The sequence below is a fragment of the Prinia subflava genome, unplaced genomic scaffold, assembly GCF_021018805.1.
Source record: "Prinia subflava isolate CZ2003 ecotype Zambia unplaced genomic scaffold, Cam_Psub_1.2 scaffold_87_NEW, whole genome shotgun sequence".
Lineage (NCBI taxonomy): Eukaryota > Metazoa > Chordata > Aves > Passeriformes > Cisticolidae > Prinia > Prinia subflava.
In genome coordinates, this window is record NW_026961094.1 from 6,354 (window position 1) to 30,528 (window position 24,175).

At 39.0% G+C, this 24,175-nt stretch overlaps 1 protein-coding gene across 1 annotated transcript in view; it reads left to right on the forward strand.

Annotated features, from left to right (window-relative positions):
• Nucleotides 1-783: 783 nt before the first annotated feature.
• DCC (DCC netrin 1 receptor) overlaps nt 784-24,175 on the forward strand; it is a gene marked incomplete at its 5' end in the record, with an annotated part of 48,045 nt that continues 24,653 nt past the window's right edge. Inside the window, 15 exon segments of the mRNA XM_063389262.1 lie at nt 784-1,126; nt 2,500-2,805; nt 4,311-4,461; nt 5,900-6,042; nt 8,551-8,705; nt 9,635-9,755; nt 12,860-13,016; nt 13,662-13,807; nt 15,197-15,345; nt 16,241-16,379; nt 18,526-18,575; nt 19,849-19,941; nt 19,943-19,991; nt 21,562-21,672; nt 23,063-23,257. Of these exon segments, the coding sequence (XP_063245332.1) occupies nt 784-1,126; nt 2,500-2,805; nt 4,311-4,461; nt 5,900-6,042; nt 8,551-8,705; nt 9,635-9,755; nt 12,860-13,016; nt 13,662-13,807; nt 15,197-15,345; nt 16,241-16,379; nt 18,526-18,575; nt 19,849-19,941; nt 19,943-19,991; nt 21,562-21,672; nt 23,063-23,257 (2,308 nt within the window).

Genomic DNA, 24,175 nt, shown 5'->3' on the forward strand with positions numbered 1-24,175 from the left:
GAAAAATGGAGAAGAATTTGGGAAACATTGGAGAAAAATTTGGGGAAAAATGGAGAAAAATTTGGGGAAAAATGGAGAAAAATTTGGGGAAAAATGGAGAAAAATTTGGGGAAAATGGAGAAAAATTTGGGAAAAAATGGAGAAAAATTTGGGGAAAAATGGAGAAAAATTTGGGAAAAAATGGAGGAAAAATGGGAAAATGGAGAAAAATTTGGGAAAAAATGGAGAAAAAAAGGGAAAATGGAGAAAAATTTGGGAAAAAATGGAGAAAAAATTTGGGGAAAAATGGAGGAAAAATTTGGGGAAAAATGGAGGAAAAATGGGAAAATGGAGAAAAAATGGGAAAAAATGGAGGAAAAATGGGAAAATGGAGAAAAATTTGGGAAAAAATGGAGAAAAAATTTGGGGAAAAATAGAGAAAAACTGGGAAAATTGAGAAAAATTTGGGGAAAAATGGAGAAAAATTTGGGAAAAAATGGAGAAAAAATTTGGGGAAAAATGGAGGAAAAATGGGAAAATGGAGAAAAATTTGGGGAAAAAAATGGAGGAAAAATGGGGAAAATGGAGAAGAAATGGAGAAAAATGGGGAAAATGGAGAAAAAAAGAGGGGAAAATAGGGAAAAAAGTACAGAAAAAAAGAGGGAAAATTAGAAAAAATAGGGGGAAATTGGAAAAAGTTGGACTGAATTCTGGAAAAATCGTGAAAAATTGTAAAAAAAAAAAAAAAAAAAAGAAAAAAAAAAGAAAAAAAAAGAAAATATTTTGATGGAGTATTAGTAATTTTGGCCGCTTTCCCTCGGGCAGGGGTCCCGGGCGCGCCCGTTCGCGGCGCTGCGGTTCGTGCGGGAGCCGGCGGACGCGGCGGTGGCCCGCGGCGGGGATGTGCTGCTGGAGTGCGCGGCCGAGGCCGAGGGCGGCACGCCGGTGATCCGCTGGAAGAAGGACGGCGAGTGGCTGGACGCGCAGGAGGATGAGCGGCGGCAGCAGCTGCCCAACGGCTCGCTGTGGATCCGCAACGTGCTGCACTCGCGGCACCACCGGCCCGACGACGGCGTGTACCAGTGCCGCGCCGCGCTGCACGGGCTGGGCGCCGCCGGCAGCCGCGCCGCCAGGCTGGCCGTGGCAGGTGCGAGGAACGGCGGGAACACCCGCCAGAGACCGGGGAAAATCGGGAAAATCGGGGAAAATTCGGGGAAAATCGGGGGGGAAATCGGGGGAAATTCGGGGGAAAATTCGGGGGAAAATCGGGGAAAATTCGGGGGAAAATCGGCGGAAAATCGGGGAAAATTCGGGGCAAAATCGGGGAAAATCGGGGAAAATCGGGGGAAAATCGGGGAAAATCGGGGAAAATTCGGGGCAAAATCGGGGAAAATCGGGGAAAATCGGGGGGAAATCGGGGGAAAATCGGGGGGAAATTCGGGGGAAAATTCGGGGAAAATCGGGGAAAATCGAGGAAAATTCGGGGAAAAACGGGAAAAATCGGGGAAAATCGAGGAAAATTCGGGGAAAATCGGGGGGAAATCGGGGGAAAATCGGGGGGAAAATCGGGGAAAATTCGGGGGAAAATCGGGGGAAAAATCGGGGGAAAATCGGGGAAAAATCGGGGGAAAATCGGGAAAAATCGGGGAAAATTCAGGGGAAAATCGGGAAAAATCGGGGAAAATCGGGGGGAAAATCGGGAAAAATCAGGGGAAAATTCGGGGGAAAATCGGGGGAAAATCCGGGGAAAATCATGGGGAAATCGGGGAAAATTCGGGGGAAAATTCAGGGAAAAGTTGAGGAGCAGTCGGGGAACAGTTGGGGGGGAAAATGGGGAAAGTAAGGGGAAAAATTTGGAAAAAATTGGGGGGGGGGGAATTGAGGGAAAATCAGAGAAAATTTGGAAAAATTTGGGGGAGAATTGGAGAAAAATTTGAGAAAAATTTGAAGGAAATATGGGGGAAATAGAGAAATAGGGAAAAATGTGCAGAAAATTGGAGGAAAATAGGGGGAAAATAGGGGAAATTGGAGGAAAAACTGAGGAAAAAATGGGGGGAAATAGGGAAGAACTTGGTAGAATATAGAGAAAACAATTCTGAAAAAATATGGAAAAATTGGGAAAAATGTTGAAGAAACACAAAAAAAAAAAAAACAAGAGAAGAAACAAGGAGAGAAATGGGGGAAATTGGAGAAAATATCAGGAAAAAACTGGAAAAAATAGGGGAAAGTAATTTAAAAAATGAGGAAAGGAGGGAAAAATGGGAAAAGTAGATGGAAAAATGGAGGAAAGTTTGGGAAAAATTTGTAAAAACAGGGCAAAATGACAGGAAAAATGGGGGTAAATTGCAAAGAATTGTGGATATTTTGGAGAAACTTGGGGAACACTTGGGGAAGAAATTGGGGGGAAAATTTGGGGTTATTTTTCTGGGCTATTCCCAGAAAATCTGGGGGAAAAAAAAAAAAAGGAATTTCTGTAAAATTCACAGATCTTTTTTTTCTCTCTCTCTCCTGGAATTGCAGGCCCCCTGCGCTTCCTTTCCCAGCCAGAATCCGTCACTGTTTTCCCGGGAGATTCCGTCCTGCTCAAGTGCCAATTCCAAGGGGATCTCCCCAAAAGTTTGGGAATGCCTCGGATCCGCTGGCAGCGGAACCAGGAGGATTTTCCGGAATCTTCCGACTCCAGGGTGGCTCTGCTGCCCTCAGGAACGCTGCAGATTTCTGGGATCCAAGCCGGGGATGCAGGGAGTTATCGCTGCCTGAGCCAAAATTCCGGGAGTTTCGGGAGCTCCCGAGGCGGGAATGAGGTGGAGCTGAGAGTGCTGCAAGGTGAGAGGGTGGGGGTTTGGAAAATTCGGAATTTTTTTTCAGGGGTTTTGGGGGATTTTCAGCCTTTTCCAGGCATAAATTTTGAAATTTTGGGGAGATTCAGAGACTGGAATTTTTTAGGATTTTTTCCCGGATTTTTCCAAGAATTTACCAGGAATTTTCTAGGTTTTTTCAGCCCATAATCCTAAAATTTACAGGAATTTTTCCAGGATTTTCCATGTTTTTTAGCTCTAAAGCCCATAATTTTCCAGAATTTGAATGTTGGTATTTTTCCAGGATTTTTCCGGGATTTTTCTGGGATTTTCCATCTTTTCCAGGCCCTGAATCCCAGAATGTTTCCGGAAAAATTTGAGAAAATTTGGGAAAAATTGGGAAAAATCTGGAAAAATTGGGATTTAATTTAATAAATCCAAGAGAAGAAAAATTCCAGGCTCGTCTTTAAGTGTGGCATTGGAGAGGTGGAAAAATATGGGGAAAATGGGAAAATATGGGGAATTTTTGGGAAAATTTTGGAAATTTTGGGAAAAATCAAGGAAATTGTGGGAAAATTTTGGGAAACAATTCAAAAAAGTAGGTTAAAACGAGGAGAAATGTGGAAAAATAATGTACATTTGGGAAATTTTGTGTAAATTTGTGACAATTAGGAAAAATATTGGGAAATTTTTGGGGAAAACTGGGGAAAATTTGGGAAAATTGGCAAAAATTTGGGATTTAATGGAGAGAAAAATTCCAGATTTTCTCACAAAAATTTGGCTTGGAAAAGCAAAAACATCAGGGAAAAAAATGGGGAAAATTGTGAAAATTTGGGGAAAATTGGGGAAAATTGGCAGAAATTCTAGAAAAATTGGGAAAAAAATTACAATTTCATGGATGGGAAAAAAATATTTTTCTTCAAAATTTGGCCTTTGAAAAATAGAAAAATCCATGAAAAATTGGGAAAAGCTGGGAAAACTTTGGGAAATTTTGGGAAAATTTTTGGAAATTTTTGAGAAAATTGGGGAAATTTGGGGGAAATTGGGGAAAATTTGGGGAAATGTTGGGAGAACTGGGGACAATTAGGGAAATTTTTGAAAATTTTAGGAAAAATTGGGGAAAATTACAGAAAAGTTTGGGAATCAGCAAAAAATTGGGAAAACTTGTGAATTTTTTTAAGTACTGGAAAAATTTTTGAAAAATTGGCGAAAAATTGCGATTTAATAGGGGAAAATCTCCAGATGTTTCTGCAAAATTTGACCTTGGAAAAGCAGAAAAACCCAGAGAAAATTGGGCAAAATGTTGGGAAAAATTGTGCAAAATTGGCCAAAAATTTGGGAAAATGTTGGAAAATTTTAGAAAAATTTGGGAACGTATGGGAAAAGTGTGGAAAATTTGTGAAAAATTGGGGAATATTGGGGAAAATTTTGTGAAAAGTTTGAAAGAAAATTGTGAAAATCGTGGAGAATCGGGATTTTTTTCCCTTAAATCCCAGTTTTTATTTTTTCCTACTGATTTTTTCCCCGTCTCAGATCCCGGAATTCCGAGGCCACCGCTTTTCCTGCGGCGCCCGGCCGACGTCACGGCCCGGGAAGGGACGGACGCGGTTCTGGAATGTTCAGCCTCGGGAGTCCCGGAGCCGACTTTCACCTGGCTCCGAGGGGACGACGTCATTCCCTTCAGGTCAGGGGGATCCTGGCAGAAATACTTGGATTTTTTTTAAATTTTCAGAGTTTTGTGGCTAATTTGGGGGGAATTTTCAGCCTTTTTTTGGAATTTTGGAGGTTTTTTTGGGGAACTTTTGGGAATTTTTAGGGGATTTTTGGGGAGTCTTCAGCCATTTTGGGGGAATATGTGGAAATTCCGGGGGGATTTTTTTGTGTTTTTTGGAAGTTTTTGGCCATTTTTTGAGGATTTGGGGGGGTATTTGGGGAATTTTGAGATTTTTTGGAATTTTTGGTAGGTTTTGAGGGATTTCTGGGGATTTTTTTTGATTGTGGGTGGTTTTTATGGGAAATTTTTGGGAAATTGCACAGGAATTTTTGGCCTTTCTTGGAAATATTGGATTGTTATTTGAGGATTTGGGGTGGATTTAAAGGAATTTTTTTTTAATTAACAGGAGGGTTTGAGGGATTTCAGGGAGTGGTTAAGGACTTTGGGTGGGTTTTTAGGAATTTTGGGGGAATTTTCAGGGGGGTTTTGGAAATTTCTTGGAAAGTTTGCCAGAATTTTTGGCCTCTTATGGGAATTTTTGATGATTTCTGGAGAATTTTGAGGGGATTTGGAGTTTTCGTTGAATTTTTGGGAGGTTTGGGGGTATTTTTTCCAGATTTGGGGCACTTTTTGGGAATTATTTTGGAACTTTTAGGGTTTTTTTGGGGATTTCAGGGATTTTGAGGAATTTTGCTGCCTTTTTTTTTAATTGTAGGATTTTTGGAAATTCTTTGCCTTTTTTTGGGATTTGGGGGAATTTTGGGAATTCTTGTCTTTTGGGGGAGTTTTCTTCCTTTTATGGGTTTTTTTGACCAATTTTTGAGGATTTTGGAGGTCACTTTGGGAATTTTGGGGCTTTTTAATTTTTAGGAATTTTTTGAATTTTCAGCCTTTTTTGATATTTGGTGAGGATTTGGGGGCATTTTCAGCCCTAATTTGGGAATTCTTGGGGGATTTGGGGAGCATTTCTGGGAATTCTTGGCTGTTTAGGAATTTTTTGCCTTTTTTTTGGGAATTCTCAGGGAGATTTGGGGGAATTTTTGGCCATTTTTGGGGATTTTCAGGGGACTTTTGGGTATTCTTGTTTCTTGGGAATACATGGGAGTTTTTGGGGAATTATTCGACCACTTCCTGAGATTCTTGGAATCTTTTTTTTTTTTTTTTTTTTTTTAATTCCTAGAGGATTTTCCAGGGTTCTTCACTATTTTTGGGCATTTTTGGGCTTTTTGGGCAGTTTCAGACATTTTTTTTGTGTGTAATTCATAGCAGATTTTTGGGAATTCTCTGGCTTTTCTTTGGATTTTTGGGTGGGATCAAAAGAGAATTTGAGGGTGGAAATTCCAGAGGGGAACACAGCCCCAAAACTCCCCTGGAATCAACCCAGAAAATTCCAAATTTTTCCTCCCAGCTCCAAGAAGTATTCCCGGCTGGCTGGCAGCAACCTGCGGATCGCCAACGTCACTTCCCGGGATTCAGGAATTTACACCTGCCTGGTCAATTTCGGGAATGGCCTTGGCAATGAGAGCGCAGCCGCCGAGCTCTCCGTGCTGGGTGAGTGAGAATTTTGGGAATTCCAGGAATTGGGTTTTTTCCTGCCTTGTTTTCTTGCCTTGATTTTCCTCCACGCAAAAGGTTTTTCCACCTTTTTTCCCCACATCTTTCCCCCTCACAAAAATTTTTCCTGTCCTTTTTTTTCCCCCACAGGAATGGTTTTTCTGCCCTTTTTTCCTGCTTTTTTTTCTCTCATGGTTTCCCCACTCTTTTTCTTCCCCTCCCTCATGATTCTCCCGCCTTTTTTCCCCGCTTCTTTCCCGCTCATGAGTGTTCCTGCCCTTTTTTCCCACCTTTTTTCTTCCCCTCACAAGAGTTTTCCCCGCCTTTTTCCCCCTCCTTTTTTCCTTCACTCTTTTTAACCCCTCATGGTTTTCCCACCCTTTTTTTCCCCCCTCTCACAGGTTTTCCTGCCTTTTTTTCCTGTTTTCCCCACCTTTTTTTTCCCTTCATGAAACCTTTCATCGCCCTTTTTCCCCCACCTTTTCTCTCTCTTCAGGAAAGGTTTTCCCTCCTTTTTTTTCCTGCTTTTTTCTCCTCACAAAAAAAATTTCCTGCCTTTTTTTCCCACCTTATTTTTCCTCACAAAAGGTTTTCCGGCTCTTTTTTCATGCCTTTTTTCCCTATCCTTTTTTTTCTCCATCATGATTTTCCCACATTTTTTCCCTGCTCTTCTTTTCCCCTCACAAAAGGTTTTCCTGCCTTTCTTTCCCACCATTTTTTTCCCCTCAGGAAAGTTTCTCCCTTCTTTTTCTCCTGCCTTTTTTTCTCCTCATGAAAGGTTTCCCCACCTTTTCTTCCTGACTTTTTTTTCCCCCTCACAAAAAGTTTTCCTGTCTTTTTTCCCTGCTTTTTTCCCAAGTTTTTTCCCCTCCTGAAACCTTTTCTCCCTTTTTTTCCCCTTTTTTTCCTCTCATGAAATTTTCCGTCTTTTTTTTCCCTGCCCTTATTTGCCCTCACCAAATGTTTTCCTGCCCTTTCTTCCCTGCTCTTTTTTCCTCCCTTACAATTTTCCCGCCCTTTTTCCGCCATGTTTTTCCCCCTCTTGAAAGATTTTCCCTCTTATTTTTTCCCACCTGGGAGCCTCCAAAATTTGGGAATTCCAAGATTTTTGGTGCTCCAAGCCCTTTCCCCCCACCCCGAATTTCTTAGAATTCCCAGGTTTTTTCCAACTTTTTGTCAACTCCAAGCCCTTGGAATTTTTTGCTGTCAAATCTTCAGGAATTCTGGGAATTTTTTGACTCCCTCAGTGAGAATTTTCCCAGAGTTTCTTCTCAGGAAATTTGTGAATTTCCAGGTTTCCATCAGATTTTTTCAGGCTAAAATGAAAGGGAATGCAGAATTGCTGAGGTTTAATTCTGGTTTTCCCAGATTTTTTGGGGGGAAGTTTGGAATCCTTTAGGGCTCAGGGAAAAAATGGTGGCGAAAAAATGGGTGGGAAATCATGAGGGGAAAAAAGAGCAGGGAACCAAAAAGGTGGGAAAACCTCTCATGAGGGGAAACAATGAGGGGGAAAAAAAAGGTGGCAAATCCTTTTGTGAGGGGAAAATAAGCAGGGAAAAAAGTCAGGAAAACTTTTTGTGAGGAAAAAAAGGCGGAAAGAAAATGGCAGGAAAATCATGAGGGGGGAAAAAAAGATGGGAATATCTTTCATGAGTGGAAGAGTGGGGAAAAAAGAGCAGGAAAACCTTGTGTGAGCGGAAAAAAGGCCTGTAAAAATGGTGGAAAAACCTCATGATGGGGAAAAACAGGCAGGAGAACCTTTTGTGAGGAGGAAAAAAAAATGGTGGGGAAAAAAAGGGCGGGAAAACTGTGTGGGGGAAAAAAGAGTAAGAGAAAAAAAGGGAAATACTTTCATGAGGAGGAAAAAAAAGTAGGAAAAAAGGTGGGAAAACCTTTTGTGATGGAAAAAAAAAGAGCTGGAAACAAATTGGGGAAAAAAACACATGGAAAAGTTTTGAGGGGGAAAAACAGTGGGGAAAAAAAGGCAGGAAAAATTGGAGGGATAACTCTATGTGAGGGGGAAAAACAGAGTAGGGAAAAGAGGGTGGGAAATCCTTTAGTGAGGGAAAAAAATGGTGGGAATAAAGTGGGGGGAAATGGCAGGAAAACCATTTATGAGAAGAAAAAAAGAGCGGGGAAAGAAAAGGTGGGAAAAATTCATGAAGAGAAAAAAGGGCGGGAAAAGAAGGCAGAACAAGCTTCTGTGAGGCAGAAAAAGAAATGAGAAAAAAGGTGGAAAAAAGGGAGGAAAAACCGTTTGTGGGGGAAAAAACAGTAAAAAGGATGGAGAAAACTTTTTGTGAAGAGAAAAAAAGAGCAAGAAAAAAAGGCGGGAAATGAAGGTGGGAAAACTGTTGAGAAAAAAAAAAGTGGGGAAAAAAAAGGTAGGAAAAACTTCCACGAGGGGGGAAAAAAGGGCAGAGAAAAAAAAAGCCGTGAATGCCAAATTCCTGAAGTTTTCAATCTCGTTTTTTGCCAATTCTTTTTTTTTTCTTTTTGAGGCAGTTCCTCCGTTTTTCTTGAGCCGTCCTTCCAACCTTTACGCCTGGGAGAGTTGGGATGTGGAGCTGGAGTGCGCCGTGGGTGGGAATCCGATGCCGACGGTGCAATGGCTGAAGAACGGGGAAGTGCTGATCCCCAGCGAGTCCTTCCAGATCGTGGTAACTCCCGAAGTTTTTTATTTGAAAAATAGGGGAAAATTTGGAAAAAATATGGGGGAAATCTGGGGGAAAATATGAGGAAAAGGTTTGGGAAAAAATGGGGAAAAATTGGGAAAAATAGGGCAGAAAATAGGGAAAAATATGGTGGAAAATAACGGAACATTTGGAAAAAATATGGGGGATATTTGTGAGGAAAAAAGGGAAAAATATAGTGGAAAATAGGGAAAGTTTCAGGAAAAAATCAGGAAAAAATAGGGAAAAGGTTTGGGAAAAATATGTGGGAAATTTGGGGAAAAAAGAGAAAATTCAGGAAGAAATGGGAAAAATATGGGGGGAAATGGGAAAAAAATGGAAAAATTTTGGCCAATTTTGGAGATTCTTAGGGGTTCTTTCAAATTTTTGGGGGATTTTTTGGGATTTCTTTTTAATTTGGTTTTTTTGGGGGCATTTTTTGGCTTTTTGTGAATCTCTGGGAAGTTTTTGGCTGTTTTTGGAGGATTTTGGGGGGGATTTTTTTGTATTCTTGGGATTTCTTTGAATTCTTGATCTTTTCTAGGAATTTTCAGCCATTTTTAGGGCTTGTTGGCCTTTTTGGGAATTTTGGGCCTTTTTGGGGATTTCTGGGAATTTTTTGACTGTTTTGGGGGCTTTTTTGGGAATTCTTCAGGGATTTCTAGAGATTTTTGGGAATTTTTAGCGTTTTTTACGATTCCTTGGAATTTTTTGCCTTTTTTTTTTGTTTGTTTTTGTTGGTTTGGTTTTTTTTTTTTTTTTTTTTTTTTTTTTTTTTTTTTTTTGGGGGGGGGGTTGTTTGTTTGTTTGTTTTTGTTTTGTTTTTGTTTTTGTTTTTGTTTTGTTTTTTGGGACATTTTTGGGAATGTGGGGTTTCTTTTTAAATTCACCCTCTCATTCCCGAATTCTTTTTTAAGGGAGGAAGCAATTTACGGATCTTGGGACTGGTGAAGTCAGACGAGGGATTTTATCAATGCATGGCTGAGAACGAAGCTGGAAATTCCCAATCCATTGCCCAACTCATCATCCTGGAGCCCGGTAAGGCAAAATTCCCAAATTTCTGGCACCACTCCCAAAAATATCTCAAAATTTTTGGCTCCATTTCGCCCAAGTTTCCAAATTTTTGGAACCGTTCCCCAAAAAATTCCCCAGATCTTCCCCCATTCCCAAAAAAGTCTCAAATTTTTGCACCACTTCCCAAAATTCCTGATTTTTTGAACTATTCCCAAAAAATTCCTAAATTTTTGGAACCGTTTCCCCCACAATTCTGAAATTAATGTTGATTGGCCTGGGAAAAATAAAAAAATAGAAAAGGCAAAAAATTCCAGGTTTTTTCCCCAAAAAATTTGGGTTAAATCAGCCCCAAAACTGAGATTTTTTAGCTTGAAATTTCAGAATTTTGAGACAGAGAAAAAGAAAGAATTGCAGTGTGGAGTTGTTGGGTTTTCCCACCAAAATTCTGGGATTTTGGAGGTTCCTGGAAGGGTTTTCCTTTGGAATTCTTGGCTTGGGAACGGTTAAATTGGGAAGAACCAAAGAATTCCCCCCCAGAATCCCCAAATTCTCTCAAACATCAATTAACTCTCCCAAATCCCCAAGAATTCCCAAGAAACGGTTGAGACTTTCCAAAAATCGGCCAAAAATTCCCCCAAATGGCTGAAAATGGAAAAAAAAAAAAAAAAGAAAAAAAAAGAAAAAAAAAGAAAAAGTCAGGAATTACCAAATATTCCCTAAATTCCCCCAAGAAGTCCCAAAATTCCCCCCAAAATGCCCCAAAAGGCCACAAAAATGTCTGAAAATGCCCTGGAAAAGGCCCCAGCAATGGCCCAAAAAGGGCGCAAAATTTCCTAAAAAGGTAAAAAAAATCCCAGAAAGAAGAAGAAAAAAAGAAAAGCAAACCAAAATTCCCCTCAAAATGCCTGAAAATTCTCTAAAATTCCCCCTAAATCCCCAAAAAGGCTGCTAATTTACAGAATTCCCAAAAATTCCCCCCAAATGGCAACAAATTTCCCAGAAATCCTAAAAAACCAAAGAATTTCCCCCACAAATTCCCAAAAAGCCAAGAAATCCCTCCCAAATCCCTAAAAAAGGCTGAGAATTCCCTAAAATTCTTAAAAAAGGCCAAAAATCCCCCAAATTGGCTGAAAACTCCTAAAAAAGTTGCGAATTCCTAAAAATACCCCCAAACTGCTGAAAAATTCCAAAAAAAAACCCCCAAATCCCCCCGCAAAAAGCTGAAAAGTCCCAAACTTCCCCTAAAATTCTTAAACACCCCCTGAAAGTTTCCCAAGTTTACAAAAAAACCCCACCCCAAGTTCCTCAATTTTCTCCAAGCGGCCACAAAATTCCCAGAAATCCCCACAACTCAAAAAATTCCCAACTCCCACAAAATCATAAAAAAGCTAAAATGTCCCGAAATTCCCCAAAATGGATGAGAAATCCCAAAACTCCCTGAAAGTTCCCAAAATTCCCCCCAAATCCCAAAAAAAGGCAGAGAATTACCAGAAAATCCCCCCAAATGGGCCAAAAATTCCCCAGAAATGGCTGAAAATTCCTAAAAAAGGTTGATAATTTGCAAAAATTGCCCAAAATTCCTCAAATGGCAAAAAAAAAAAAAAAATCCCCAACTTTCTCCCAAAGGGCCAAAAAATACAACAAACCAGGAAAACTCCCCCCAAATAGCAAAACATTCCCAGAAATCCCAGGAAACCGCCAAAATTCCCCCGAAAGTCCTACAAAAAGCTGAAAAGTCCCCAAAATTCCCAAAAACTACCTGAAGATCCCCCCAAAATACAAAAAATTCCCAGAAATTCCAAGAAAACCCCCAAAGATTCCCTTCAAATTTCCGCAAAAAGCTGAAAAGTCCCAAAAAGTTATCTGAAAATTTTCCAGACCCACAAAAAAAATCCCAAACATTTCTCCTCAATTTTCCTTCCTTTTTCCCCATCTATTTCCCAAACTTCCCCCATTTATTCCCCACTTTTCCCCATTTATTCCTCATTTTTTCCCATTTTCCTAATTTTTTCCCAATTTCCCCCTTCACCCCCATTTTTTCGATTCTCCTCCCATTTATTCCTATTTCCCCCCCTTTTTCCTCAACTTTTCTGCTCCAATTTCTCCCCATTTTCTGCAATTTTTCCCCAATGTTTTCCCACTTTTAGCCCATTTTTCCCAATTTATCCAAATTTGCTCCTTTTTTCTCAATTTTCTTCCAATTTCCCTTACTTGTTCCTCCTATTTGCTTCCCATTTCCCCCAGTTTTTCCCATTTTTTCCTTAACTTTATCCAAATTTTCCTCAATTTTCCCGATTTTTGCTCCCGTTTTTATCCCATTTTCCTCCCTTCCCCCCTGTTTTCCCTCAAATTTTCTCCCAATTTTCCTTCATTTTTCCTCCTATTTTCTTCCCATTTCCCCCCTTTTCCTCTCAATTTCCCCCTCATATATTCCCATTTTCCCCTCACAAATTCCCACTTTCCCCCATTTTTCCCTCAGTTCTCCCTCACACATTCCCATTTCTTCCCGTTTTTCCCACTTTTTCCTTATTTTCCCCTTACAAATTCCCATTTCCACCCAATTTCCCCCATTTTTTCCTCAGTTCCCCCTCACACATTTCCATTTCTCCCCGTTTTTCACACTTTTTCCTTATTTTCCCCTTACAAATTCCCATTTCCACCCAATTTCCCCCATTTTTTCCTCAGTTCTCCCTCACACATTCCCAATTTCCCCCATTTTTCCCTCAGTTCCCCCTCACACATTCCCAATTTCCCCCATTTTTTCCTCAGCTCTCCCTCACACATTCCCAATTTCCCCCATTTTTTCCTCAGTTCTCCCTCACACATTCCCATTTTTTCCCATTTTTTCCTCAGCTCTCCCTCACACATTCCCAATTTCCCCCATTTTTCCCTCAGTTCCCCCTCACACATTCCCAATTTCCCCCATTTTTCCCTCAGTTCCCCCTCACACATTCCCAATTTCCCCCATTTTTCCCTCAGCTCTCCCTCACACATTCCCATTTTTCCCCATTTTTTCCTCAGCTCTCCCTCACACATTCCCAATTTCCCCCATTTTCCCCTCATTTCCCCTCACAGCTCGCCCTTTCCCGCCTCCCCCGGCTCACGGCTTTCCGCTCTTTTCCCCGCAGAGCCGTCGGACCCCTCGGCGCTGCCCTCGGCTCCGCGGGACGTGCTGCCCGTGCTGGTCTCCAGCCGCTTCGTGCGCCTGGCGTGGCGCCCGCCCGCCGAGCCCCGCGGCAGCCCCCTGCACTACACCGTGCTCTACGCCCGCGACGGCGCCGCCAGGTCGGGAACTTCCTTACATGGAATCCTTAGGAATGAGAGGCAATTCAAAGGGATTTTTTAAAATTTTTTTATTTTTAAGGGAGTTTTTTAGGATTTTTTAAGGATTTGAAGGGGTTTTTAAAGGACGGCCGCCCGGCTGAATCCCTGAGGGAATATCCAGCGTTACTGCGGCTTCTGCTGGCGGGAAGGAGCCTCGGGTAGGGACTGATCCATGGAATTCTTGAGATTTGGGAATGAGAGGGAGTTTTAACGGATTATTTTTTTTAGGATTTTGAAGAGGTTGTTTTTTTTTGTTTGTTTGGTTTTTTTTTGTTTTTTTTTTTTTTTGGTTATTTGAGGATTTTGAAGGGACGTTTGCTGGATTTTTAAGGGAAACCTGAAGGACTGTTGAGGGATCGAAAGAATTTTAAAGAATTCAGACATTTTAAAGGGTTTTTAATAAATGTAAAGACTTTTTTAGGGTTTTAAAAGAATTTTCCCAGAATTTCTCCAAAAAGAGAATTTAAAAATTCTTTAAAAAAATCTTTAAAAAAAATCTTAAAAAAAATCCCCCAAATTCACAAAAAATTCGCAAAAAAAAAAATCACAAAAAAAATCACAATATTCTCCAGAATTTTGATTTTCCCTTTTTTTTTTTCTTTTCAGGGAAAGAGCCCTGAACACGTCCCAGGCTGGGATCTCTGTGGGGAATCTGGAGCCGGACAGTTCCTACCGCTTCCGAGTTGTGGCTTCCAACGACTTCGGACCCGGCGAATCCTCAGAACCCCTCAAGGTTTCCACGCGGCCCGAGCGTGAGTATTCCCTCAAGTCTCAGGATCCTCCAGGAAATTCTGGGGTTTTCTTCATGGAATTTTGGGAAATTTGGGGCAAAATACGGAAAGTCCCCAAAAATATCTATTTTTTGTTTTCCAGGGTTTTTTTGTGGATTTCAGGTTTTTTTTTAATGGAACTTTGTGTTTTCCCAGGGTTTTTTCTCTTTTTTTTGGGATTTTTTTTTCATGGAAATTTGGAATTTTTTGTGGCGTTTTCCATAGAATTTTGGAATTTCTGGCTCAAAATTTCCAGAAAATTCCCCTTTTTTCCATGGAATTTTGGAGGGTTTTTTTAATGGAATTTTGAGATGTTTCCATGGAATTTGGGAATTCTGGGTCAAAATGGTTGACATTCCTGAGAAATTCTGGGTTTTTTTCCTGGAGTTTTGAGGTTTCAAGTTGTTTTTTTAGTACACCTTTGGGATTTTTCCATCAAATGTTGGAGTTCTCCAGGGTGGTTTTTTTTTTGATGGAATTATCAGCTTCTCCAGGTTATTTTTCATAGCAATTTGGGGGATATTCCACAGAGTTCTGGGGTTTTGGAGAGTTTTTCCGTGGAATTTTGGTTTTTTCCCGCCGGAATTTTTGGGTTTTCCCATGGAATTTTGAGGTTTTCCAGGAATTTTCTATGGAATTTTTGGGAGTTCTGGGGCAAAATGGGCAAAATTCCTGGTTCTCTATGAAACTCTGGGTTTTCCAGAGTTTTTTTCTGTAGAATTGTTGGCTTTTTTTCCTGGAATTTTGCGGGTTTCTGTTTCTTTTTCATGGAATTTTGGGACTTTTCATTCATTTTCCCATGGAACTTTCAGGGAGTTCTTCAGGATTTTCCATGGAACTTGGGAGATTTCCAGGGATTTTTGAGAATTCTGGGGTGAAAGAGGCAAAATTCCCAAAAAAATCCAATTTTACCATGGATTATTTTTTGAATTTCTGGAGTTTTTTGGGTGAAATCTGGGATTTTGGAGTAGTTTTTTCATGAAATTCTGGGTTTTTCCATGGAATTTTGGGATTTTTCCACTGAATTTTGGTGTTTTTTAATGGAACTTTTGGGGTTTTTCCCCTGGAATTTTGGGGGAATTTTTTTTTCCACAGAATTTTGGGGGGCTTTTTTCATGGAATTTGGGGATTTTTCCATGGAATTTTGGGATGTTTTCATGGAATTGTGTGTTTTTTACAGTGGCATTTTTCAGATTTCCTTTTTTTGGAATTCTGGGGGCTTTCCATGTTTTTTCCTTGGAATTTTTGGGTAAAGGCAAAATTCCCAGAAAAAAGGGATTGGGAATGACCAGAATTCCAGGAGTTTGGGATTTTCTCACGGAATTTTTGCCTTTTCCAAGGTTTTCACTCCTTCTCCCCTTTTTTTTGCAGTCCAAATCCCTGGCCCTGTAGAAAACTTCAGAGCTCTTCCGGCTTCTCCCACTTCCATCCAGGTTTTTTGGGATCCTCCGGCTTTCTCTGATGCTCCCATCCAGGGATTCCGGCTCTTCTGGAAGGAGGCGGAGATGGGAAGGGAACAGGTGAGGATGAAAAGAAATCCCACTTGGAATTTGTTTTCCCTATTTTTATTTTTCCCTTTTTTCCCTAGTTTTTCCCCAAGTTTTTACAAATTCTTCCCATTTTAAAAATGGGAAATTTTTTTTTCCTGATTTTTTCCCCATTTTTTCCTGGTTTTCCCCCATTTTGTCAAATTTTCCCCGATTCTTTTTCCCAATTTCTCCCATATATTCTCATTCTTTCCCCATTTCTCCCCACGTTTTTTCTCATTCCCCATTCTGCCATTTTTCCTGATTTTTTCCCCTTTTTTCCCATTTTCCCCCAGTTTTTTTATTTTTACCCATTTTTTAAAATTTTTGCCCATTTTTTCACAATTTTTGCCTAATTTTTCCCCATTTTCCCCATATTCCCCTATTTTTCCCCATTTCTTCCCTTTTTTCCCCATTTCCCCACTTTTTTCAAATTTTTCCTGACTTTTTCCCAGTTTCCCATCTTTTCCCAAGCTTTTCAATTTTTCTGAGTTTTTTTGCATTTTTTCCATTTTTTCCCAGTATTCCTATTTTCTCCCGTTTCTCCCCATGTTTCCCCATTTTTTCCCATTTACTCCCATTTTTTGCAATTCTTTACAAATTTTCTAATTTTTTCCCCCTTTCTCTCATTTTTCCCCATTCTTCCCCCTTTTCCCAACTTTTACCACTTTTTCCCCCATTTTTAAATTTTTCCCATTTTTCCCCCATTTCTTCTTTTCACCCATTTTTCCCCTTTTTTCTCCTTCTCCCTTTTTCCCCTCTTTTTTCTGTTTCTTCGTTTTTTTTCCGAAACCCTTTTTTCTTTTTTTTTCCCCCCCATATTTTTCCCATTTTCCTGGTTGTTTCCCCATTTTTCCAGAGTTTTCTTCCCCCGTTGTTGTTTTCCCAGAGCGTGGACGTGGACGGGCGCTCGTACCGGCTGGAAGGGCTGAAGAAGGCCCAGGAGTACCGGCTGCGCCTCCTGGCCTACAACCGGCACGGGCCCGGCATCGCCAGCGCCGAGCTGGCCGTCACCACGCTCTCCGACGGTCAGCGGGAAAACGGGAAAAAAACGGGAAAAAAACAGGGAAAAGCAAACGGGGAGGGAGTCGGGACAGAGGAAACTACTGGGGAGAATGAGAAAAAAAATCGGGAGGAAATCTGGGGAAAAAATGGAGAGAAATGGTGAAAAATTGAGGAGAAAATGGGGGAAAAAGTGAGGGAAAATTGGGAAAAAAGGAGGGAAATCAGAAAAAATTGGGGGGAAAATAACCAAAAAAAAGTAAAATAAGAGAAAAATGAAATTTTTTAAAAATGAGGAAAATGGGGGAAAAATGAGGAAAAAAGAAAAGGAAAAATAGGAAAAAATGGGAAAAGTGAGAAAAAATATCAGAAAAAAACAAAATAAAATAGGGGAAATAACAGGAAAAAGAAAGGGAAAAAAACAGGAAAAAATGGGGAAGAGTTGGGGAAAAATTGGAAGAAAAGCAACAAAAAATTGGGAAAAACTGAAGAAAAAATGGGAAAAAATTGAGGAAAAAAATGGGGGGAAATGGGAAAATATTGGGAAAAATTCATTAAAATTGGACAAAAATGGGAGAAGAATCAGAAAAAATACGGCAACATTCAAAAAAACCCCGGGTAAATCAGGATAATAAAATCAATACATGAAAGGAAAAATCAGGGAAAAAAACAGTAAATAAATAGTGAACCAGTAACAGATGGGAAAAAATTGGCAAAATGGAAAAATTCAGAGAAATCCAGGAAATAGATCAGGGAAAAACTGGGAAAAAAAACAAAAAAAAGAGGGAGAACGCTGAAAGAAAATCCCCAATACAAAAAGTAAAAGCTAGCAAAAGATAAGGGAAAATGAGGGGAAAAAACAAGGAAAAGTGGGGTAAAATTGAGAAAAGTTGGGGAAAAGAGGGGAAAATTTGGAGAAAAATCAGGAAATAAATTGGGGGGAGAATGAGAAAAAATTGGGAGACAATCAGGAAAAAAATGGGGAGAAATGGGGGAGAATGAGGGAAAATGGGGAGAAAATCAGGGAAAAATGGGAAAAAAGTGGAAGAATTGGGAGAAAATGGGGAAAATGAGGAAAAAATTGTGAGAAAATCAGGAAAAATTTGTGAGAAAATCAGGGAAATGGTATAAAATTGGGGTAGATCAGGGTAAAAATTGTGGAAAAATCAGGTTAAAAATTGGGGGAAATGGAAAATGGAGTGAAAACCAGGAGAAAAATTGGGAAAAAATGGGGGAAAAATGGGAGAAAGGAAATAAGGGGTAAAACTGTGGGGAAAAGGGAAAATCAGAAAATCAGAGAAAACTGTGGAGAAAATCATAAAAAATTGGGCAAAAATCGATAAAATGGGGAAAAATCAGGAAAAATCAGAAAACATCAGAAAAAAAGGGAAAAAGCACTAAAATTTTGGAATTTTTTCGGATTTTTTTCAGTTTTTCCTGACTTTTTCTGGATGTCTCTGATATTTTCCCCTCATTTTTCCCCTGAGTTTTCCTATTTTTTTCCCATTTTTCTAATGTTTTCCCTGTTTTTTGCCAATTTTGTTCTGATTTCTCCTGACTTTTCCTGGCTTTATTTCCTGAGTTTTTCCTCATTCCCCTCCCCCCACTTTTTTCTGGTCTTTTGCCCAATTTGTCCTGATTTTTTTCCTGTCTTTTTTTCTGATTTTTCCCAATTTTTCCCATTTTAACTAGATTTTTAAAATTCATTTTTCCAAAAATTTCCAGATTTTTCTCTGATTTTTTTCCCTGATTTTTCCTCCATTTTTTTTTCTGATTTTCCCCCCATTTTTTTCCTACTTTTTCTCTGCTTTTTAAAATGATTTTTTCTGATGTTATTCCCATTTCCCCCTGCTTTGTCCCATTTTCTCCATTTCCCCCCATTTTCTCCTGATTGCATTTCCTGATTTTTCTGAGTTTTTCCCCATTTCCCCTGGTTTTTTCTGATCTTGTGATTTTTTGCCCAGATTTTCTGATTTTTTCCTCATTTTTCCTCTTTTTATCCTGATTTTTAAAGTAATTTTTTCTTTTTTCCCCCCCTGCTTTTTTCCCTTTTTTTCCCTGATTGTTTTTCTCCTTTTTTCTGCATTTCCCCCCTTTTTCCCTCTTTTCTTCCATCCCATTAAAATCCCAAATTCCTTTAAAAAATTCCCTTTTTTCTTTGCCTTTTCCCAGTTCCCAGCGCAGCTCCTCGGAACGTTTCCTTAGAAGTGGTGAATTCCAGGGTAAGTCAGTCCCAAATTTTCCTTTATTCCCCCTTTTCCACCCAAAATTTTATTTCTCAAAAAACTCCAGTTTTCCCCTTTTTTTTCCGCCTAAAATACTTCCTGATTTTCCTAAAATTTCCTGAATTCATCCAAAAAATCCCCTTGAAAATTCAGATTTTTTTCCCAAATTTTCCTTTTTTCCTCCCTCCAACCCCAAATTTTATTCCTGAAAAAATTGAGATTTTTCCCCTAATAGCTCATCCAGATTTTCCAAAAAATGTCCTGAATTTCTCAAAAAACCCCTTTTTAATTCAATTTTTTTCCCAGATTTTCCTTTTTTTCCTTTTCATCCCTAAATTTTATTCCTTAAAAATACAAGTTTTCCCCTATTCTTCAAAAAATATCGCAAAAAATGCCTAAAAAATCTCCCCCAAAAATACCCCCCAATCCCCTGAAAGTTGTAAAAAATTCCAAAAAAAAACCCCAAAATTTCAAAAAACTTACCAAAAATCACCCAAAAATTCTAAAAAACTCCCAAAAAGTCTCTAAAAAGTTAAAAACAAGCTGCAAAAAAATTCCAAAAAAACCTCCACACATTCCCAAAAAGCTCCCAAAAATTCCTCAAATGTCCTAAAAAATTCCCAATAATATGAAAACATTCCTGTAAAAATTCCCTTAAAAACCGCCTCAAATTTAAAAAAAAATCCAAAAAACAAAAAAACCTGAAAAATTCCCATATAAATTCTTTAAAATTTTGCCCAAAATTCCCCAAAAAAATCCTCCAAAAATTTCCAAAAAAATTCCCCCCCCATAATTCCAAAAAGACCTAAAAATTTCCCCTCAAATTCCCCCAAAATCTAAAAAAAAGGCAAAAACATTCCCCCAAAACTGCCAAGAAAATTTTCAAGAAATTCGCCTCAAATTCCCAAGTCATTATAAAGTCCCCCCAGAAATTCACAAAATTAAGAAAAAAATTCGAAGAAAAATTTTGGAGACTCTAAAAAAATTCCTAAAAAATCCAAAACACTACCTAAAAATTTTAAAAATTCCCAAAAAACCCCCCCCAAATTCCACAGAAAAAAAAAAAAATCCCCCAAAATTCCCAACAAATCCCTTAAAAATTAAAGAACCCCTCCAAAAATTAAAAAAAAAAAAAAAATTGTGAAAATATCCCAACCCCACCTCAAATCCCCCAAAAATCTAAAAAAGATTTGCAGAAAAATTTTTCAAAATTTACCCAATAAAATCCCCCCAGAAAATGCCTAAAACCCCCAAAACTGCTTCTTTTCAGAGCATCAAGGTGAGCTGGCTGCCGCCGCCGCCGGGCACGCAGAACGGGTTCCTGACCGGGTACAAGATCCGGCACCGCCGCACCTCCCGCCGGGGGAGACACCGAAACCCTGGAGCCCAACAACCTCTGGTACCTGTTCACAGGTCAGCAGCCCCGCCGGGAGGACGGGCAAAAAACACCAGAACTCGAGGGGCCGGGTCCCAAACCTCAGGCAGAAATCCCTAAAAACTGAGGTCAAAAAGTCCCAAAACCTCAGGTGAAATTTCCCAAAATTTGAGGTGAAATTTCCCAAAATTTGAGATGAGAATTCCCAAAATTTGAGATGGAATTTCCCAAAATTTGAGATGAGCATTCCCAAAATTTGAGATGGAATTTCCCAAAATTTGAGGTAAATCACAAATTTTGCAGTGAAAATTCCCAAAATTGGATGTGAAAAATCCTAAAATTTGAGGTGAAAATTCCAAAAATTTGGGGGGGAATTTCCTGGAAACCTGAGGTGAAAATTCCCAAAATTTGAGATGAAATTTCCCAAAATTTGAGATGAGCATTCCCAAAATTTGAGATGAAATTTCCCAAACTTTCAGGCAAAAGTTCCCAAAATTTGAGGTAAATCACAAATTTTGTAGTGAAAGTTTCCAAAATTTGAGGTGAAAATTCCAAAAATTTGGAGGGGAATTTCCTGGAAACCTGAGGTGAAAATTCCTAGAATTGAAGAAGAAAATCCCCCAAATTTGAGGGAGAATTCCTAGAACTTGAGATCAAATGTCCCAAAAATTGTCAGGAAATTTCCCAAAAAGGGAAAAGGAGTTTTCTGGAATTTGAGGCAGAAATTCCCAAACTTTGAGGTCAAAATTCCTAAAATATAAGGAGCAATTTCCCAATATTTGAAGTGAAAACTCTGAGCATTTGAGTTAAGAATTGCCAAAATTTGAGGTGAGAAAACCCAAAATTTCAGGTGAAATTTCCTGCAATTTGAGATAAAAATTCCCAAAACTTGAGGTAAAAGTTCCCCAAACTTGAGGGTGAATTTTCTGGAATTTGAGGTGAAAATTCCCAGAACTTGTGATGAAAATTCCCAAAATTGAGGTGGAAACTCCCAAAATTTGACGTGAAAACTCCCAGAAATGGATAGAAGAATTTTCTGGAATTCAAAGTAACACTTCCAAAAATTTGAGATGAAATATCCTGGAATTTAAAGAGTTTCTCAGAGTTTGAGGTGAAAATTCCCAGAATTTGAGGTGAATATTTTCAAGATTTGAGTGAAATTTGCAGAAATTTGAGAAGAAAATTCCCAGAATCTGAGGGGGAAATTCTCAAAATCAGAGGTGAAAATTCCCAAAAATTGTGGCAAATGTTCCCAGAATTTGAGGTGAACACTCCCACAGTTTGAGATGAAAACTCCCAAAATGTGAGGTGAAATTTCCTGGATGTTGAGGGAGAAATCCTCAAAATTTGAGGTGAAAGTTCCCAGAATTGGAGGTGAAAATTCCCAAAATTTATGGTGAAATTTCTGGAATTTGAGGTTAAAATTCCCAGAATTTTGCAGGAAAATGCCTTCAAATCCCATGTGGAATTCCCAACCCCCGCATTCCCAAGTTCTCACTATTTCTGTTACAAAAAACGCCTTAAAAATCCCCGAAATAGCTGTTGTAAGCTTTCCAGCTGCCATTTTTTCCCTCTTTTTTCCCGGAATTCCCGTTTTTTCCGGGGCAGGTCTGGAGAAGGGCAGCCATTACAGTTTCCAGGTGGCGGCCATGACGGTGAACGGGACGGGGCCGCCCTCGGAGTGGGTGGGCGCCGAGACCCCCGAGAACGACTTGGACGGTAAAAGAAACAGAAATCATCGCAAAACAGCTCACAAAGGGAAAAAATGTTCTAAAAATATCAGCAGGAAATGGGGAAATGTGGGAGGAAATCAGGAAAAAAAGAGGAAAAAATAGGGGAAAATAAGGCGGGGGGAAAGGGAAAAATTTGGGAGAAAATCAGGCGGAAATTGGGAAAAATATGGAAAATTTAGGAGAAATTAGGAAAAAATGGGGAAAAGGGAAAAAAAATGGGTGAAAATCAGGGGAAAATAGGGGGGGAAAATTGGGGAAAATTTGGGAGACATTGGGGAAAAATCAGATAAAATTGAGGAAAAATGGGGAAAAACTCAGGAAAATTGGGAAAAAATTGGACAAAAATGGGAAAACATTGGATTTTCACCAGGTTTTTTTTCCCGTTTCTTGCTTTTTCTCTGGATTTTCAGAATCCCAAGTGCCTGAGCAGCCCAGCTTGCTGCATGTGCTCCCAGTATCCGTGGGGAGAAATTGGGAAGGATAGGAAAAAATGGAGAGGAAATCAAGGAAAAATGGGGAAGAATGTGGGGCAATTGGGAAAAATGTGGAAAAATTGGAAAAAATAGAAAACATTTGATGAAAGTCAGGCATAAATGGGGAAAAATGGGGAGAGAATAACAAAGAATGGGGGAAATGCTTAAAAATTGGGAGAAATGGTTATAAATTGCAGGAGAAACAAGGACAAAATGGAAAACAATTGAGAGAAAATGGGGAAAATTGTGAAAAAACATGGGAAAAAAGAAAATGGGAAAAAGTTGGTTTAAAAAATGTTAAAAAATAGGAAAAATTGGAAAAATTGAAAAATCTGGAAACATGGGAAGAAATTGGACAAAATGGGGAAAAATCAGGAAAACAGGTGAAAAATTCAATTTTAGGCAAATTTTCAGCAGATTTATAAAATTTTCCCGCTTTCCCATGAAATTCTAGAATCCCAAGTCTCTGAGCAGCCCAGCTTCCTGCACGGGCACCCTTTGTCTATGGGGAAAAGTGGAGAACAATGGGCAAAAACCAGAGAAAATCAGGAAAAATGGGGAAAAAAATGGTGAAGAATTTGGGGGAGAAAAGGGAAAAAATCAGGGAAAAATCAGGGATAAATTGAGAATAAAATCGGCAAAAATTTGGAAAAACAAGGCAAAAATGGGGAAAAAACTGGGGGAAATGGGGAAGAATTGGGAAAAATGGGAAAATATGGTTAAAAGGTTTGGAAAATGGGAAAAAATTGGAAAAAATCAGGAAAAATTCCTAAACAAGTTGGAGAAATTGGGGCAAACTAGGATAAAAAGGGGGAAAATGGGGGAAAAAGGGGAAAATTTGGATTTTGGGCGTATTTTCACTGGAATTTTTTTTGCCATTCCCTGTTTTTCCTGCAATGGCAGAATCGCAGGTGCCCGAGCAGCCCAGCTCGCTGCACGTGCGCCCGCTGTCCACGGGCATCGTGATGAGCTGGACGCCCCCTCTGAACCCGCACGTGCTCATCCGGGGCTTCCTCATCGGCTACGGCGTGGGCAGCCCCTACGCCGACACCGTCAGGGTGGACAGCAGGCAGCGCTTCTACAACATCCAGAATCTGGGTGAGCGGGGGTTTGAATCACTGGGCAAGATCCTCGGAGGTTTCCACATGGGTTTTTTGGGTTTTTTTGATTTTTAAAAATTTTTCTCTCTCTTTTTTTTTTTTTTATTTATTTTTATTTTTATTTTTATTTTTTTATTTTTTTTTTTTATTTTTTATTATTTTTATTATTTTTATTTTTTATTTTTTTATTTTTATTTTTTATTGTTTTTAATTTTTAATTTTTATTTTTTATTTTTTACTTTTTATTTTTTATTTTTTATTTTTATTTTTTTTTTAATTTTTTTATTTTTTTTATTTTATTGGGTTTTTTCTGGGGTTTTTTTTTCCAGTTTTTTTTTTTTTAATTTGATTTTTTTACCTCGTATTTAAGATCGCCCCCGTTTTTTATGATTTTGTTTTTTAGATTTTTCCAGATCTTTTTCTGATTTTATCAGATTTTACCCTGATTTTAAAAAGTAGATTTTTTTTTTCCTACTTTTTTTTTCTGATTTTTTTCCCTGATTTTTACTTGACTTTTTTTCCTGATTTTTTCCCCCAATATTTTTAGATTTTTTTCCCTAGATTTTCCCCTAGATTTTTCATGATTTTTCCCTGGTTGTATTGTTGTATTTGATTATTTCCTGTTTTTTTTTTTTTTTCCGCTTCTTTCTTTCTTTTTTCTTTTTTGGACAACTTTAGTATTTTTTCCATTTTTTCTTCTATTTTTTCCATTTTTTTTCATTTTCCTACTCTTTTTTCCTCCCATATTTCTCAGGTTCTTTTGCCCTTTTTTTTCTGATTTTAGATTTCTTTCTTTTTCCTGATTTTTTCCCCAATTTTTGCCTGATTGGTTTTCCACTTTCCCCCCATTTTCCCCCCATATTTTTCCCATTTCCCCCCCTGATTTCCCCCCAATTTTCTCCCTATTTTCCCCAAC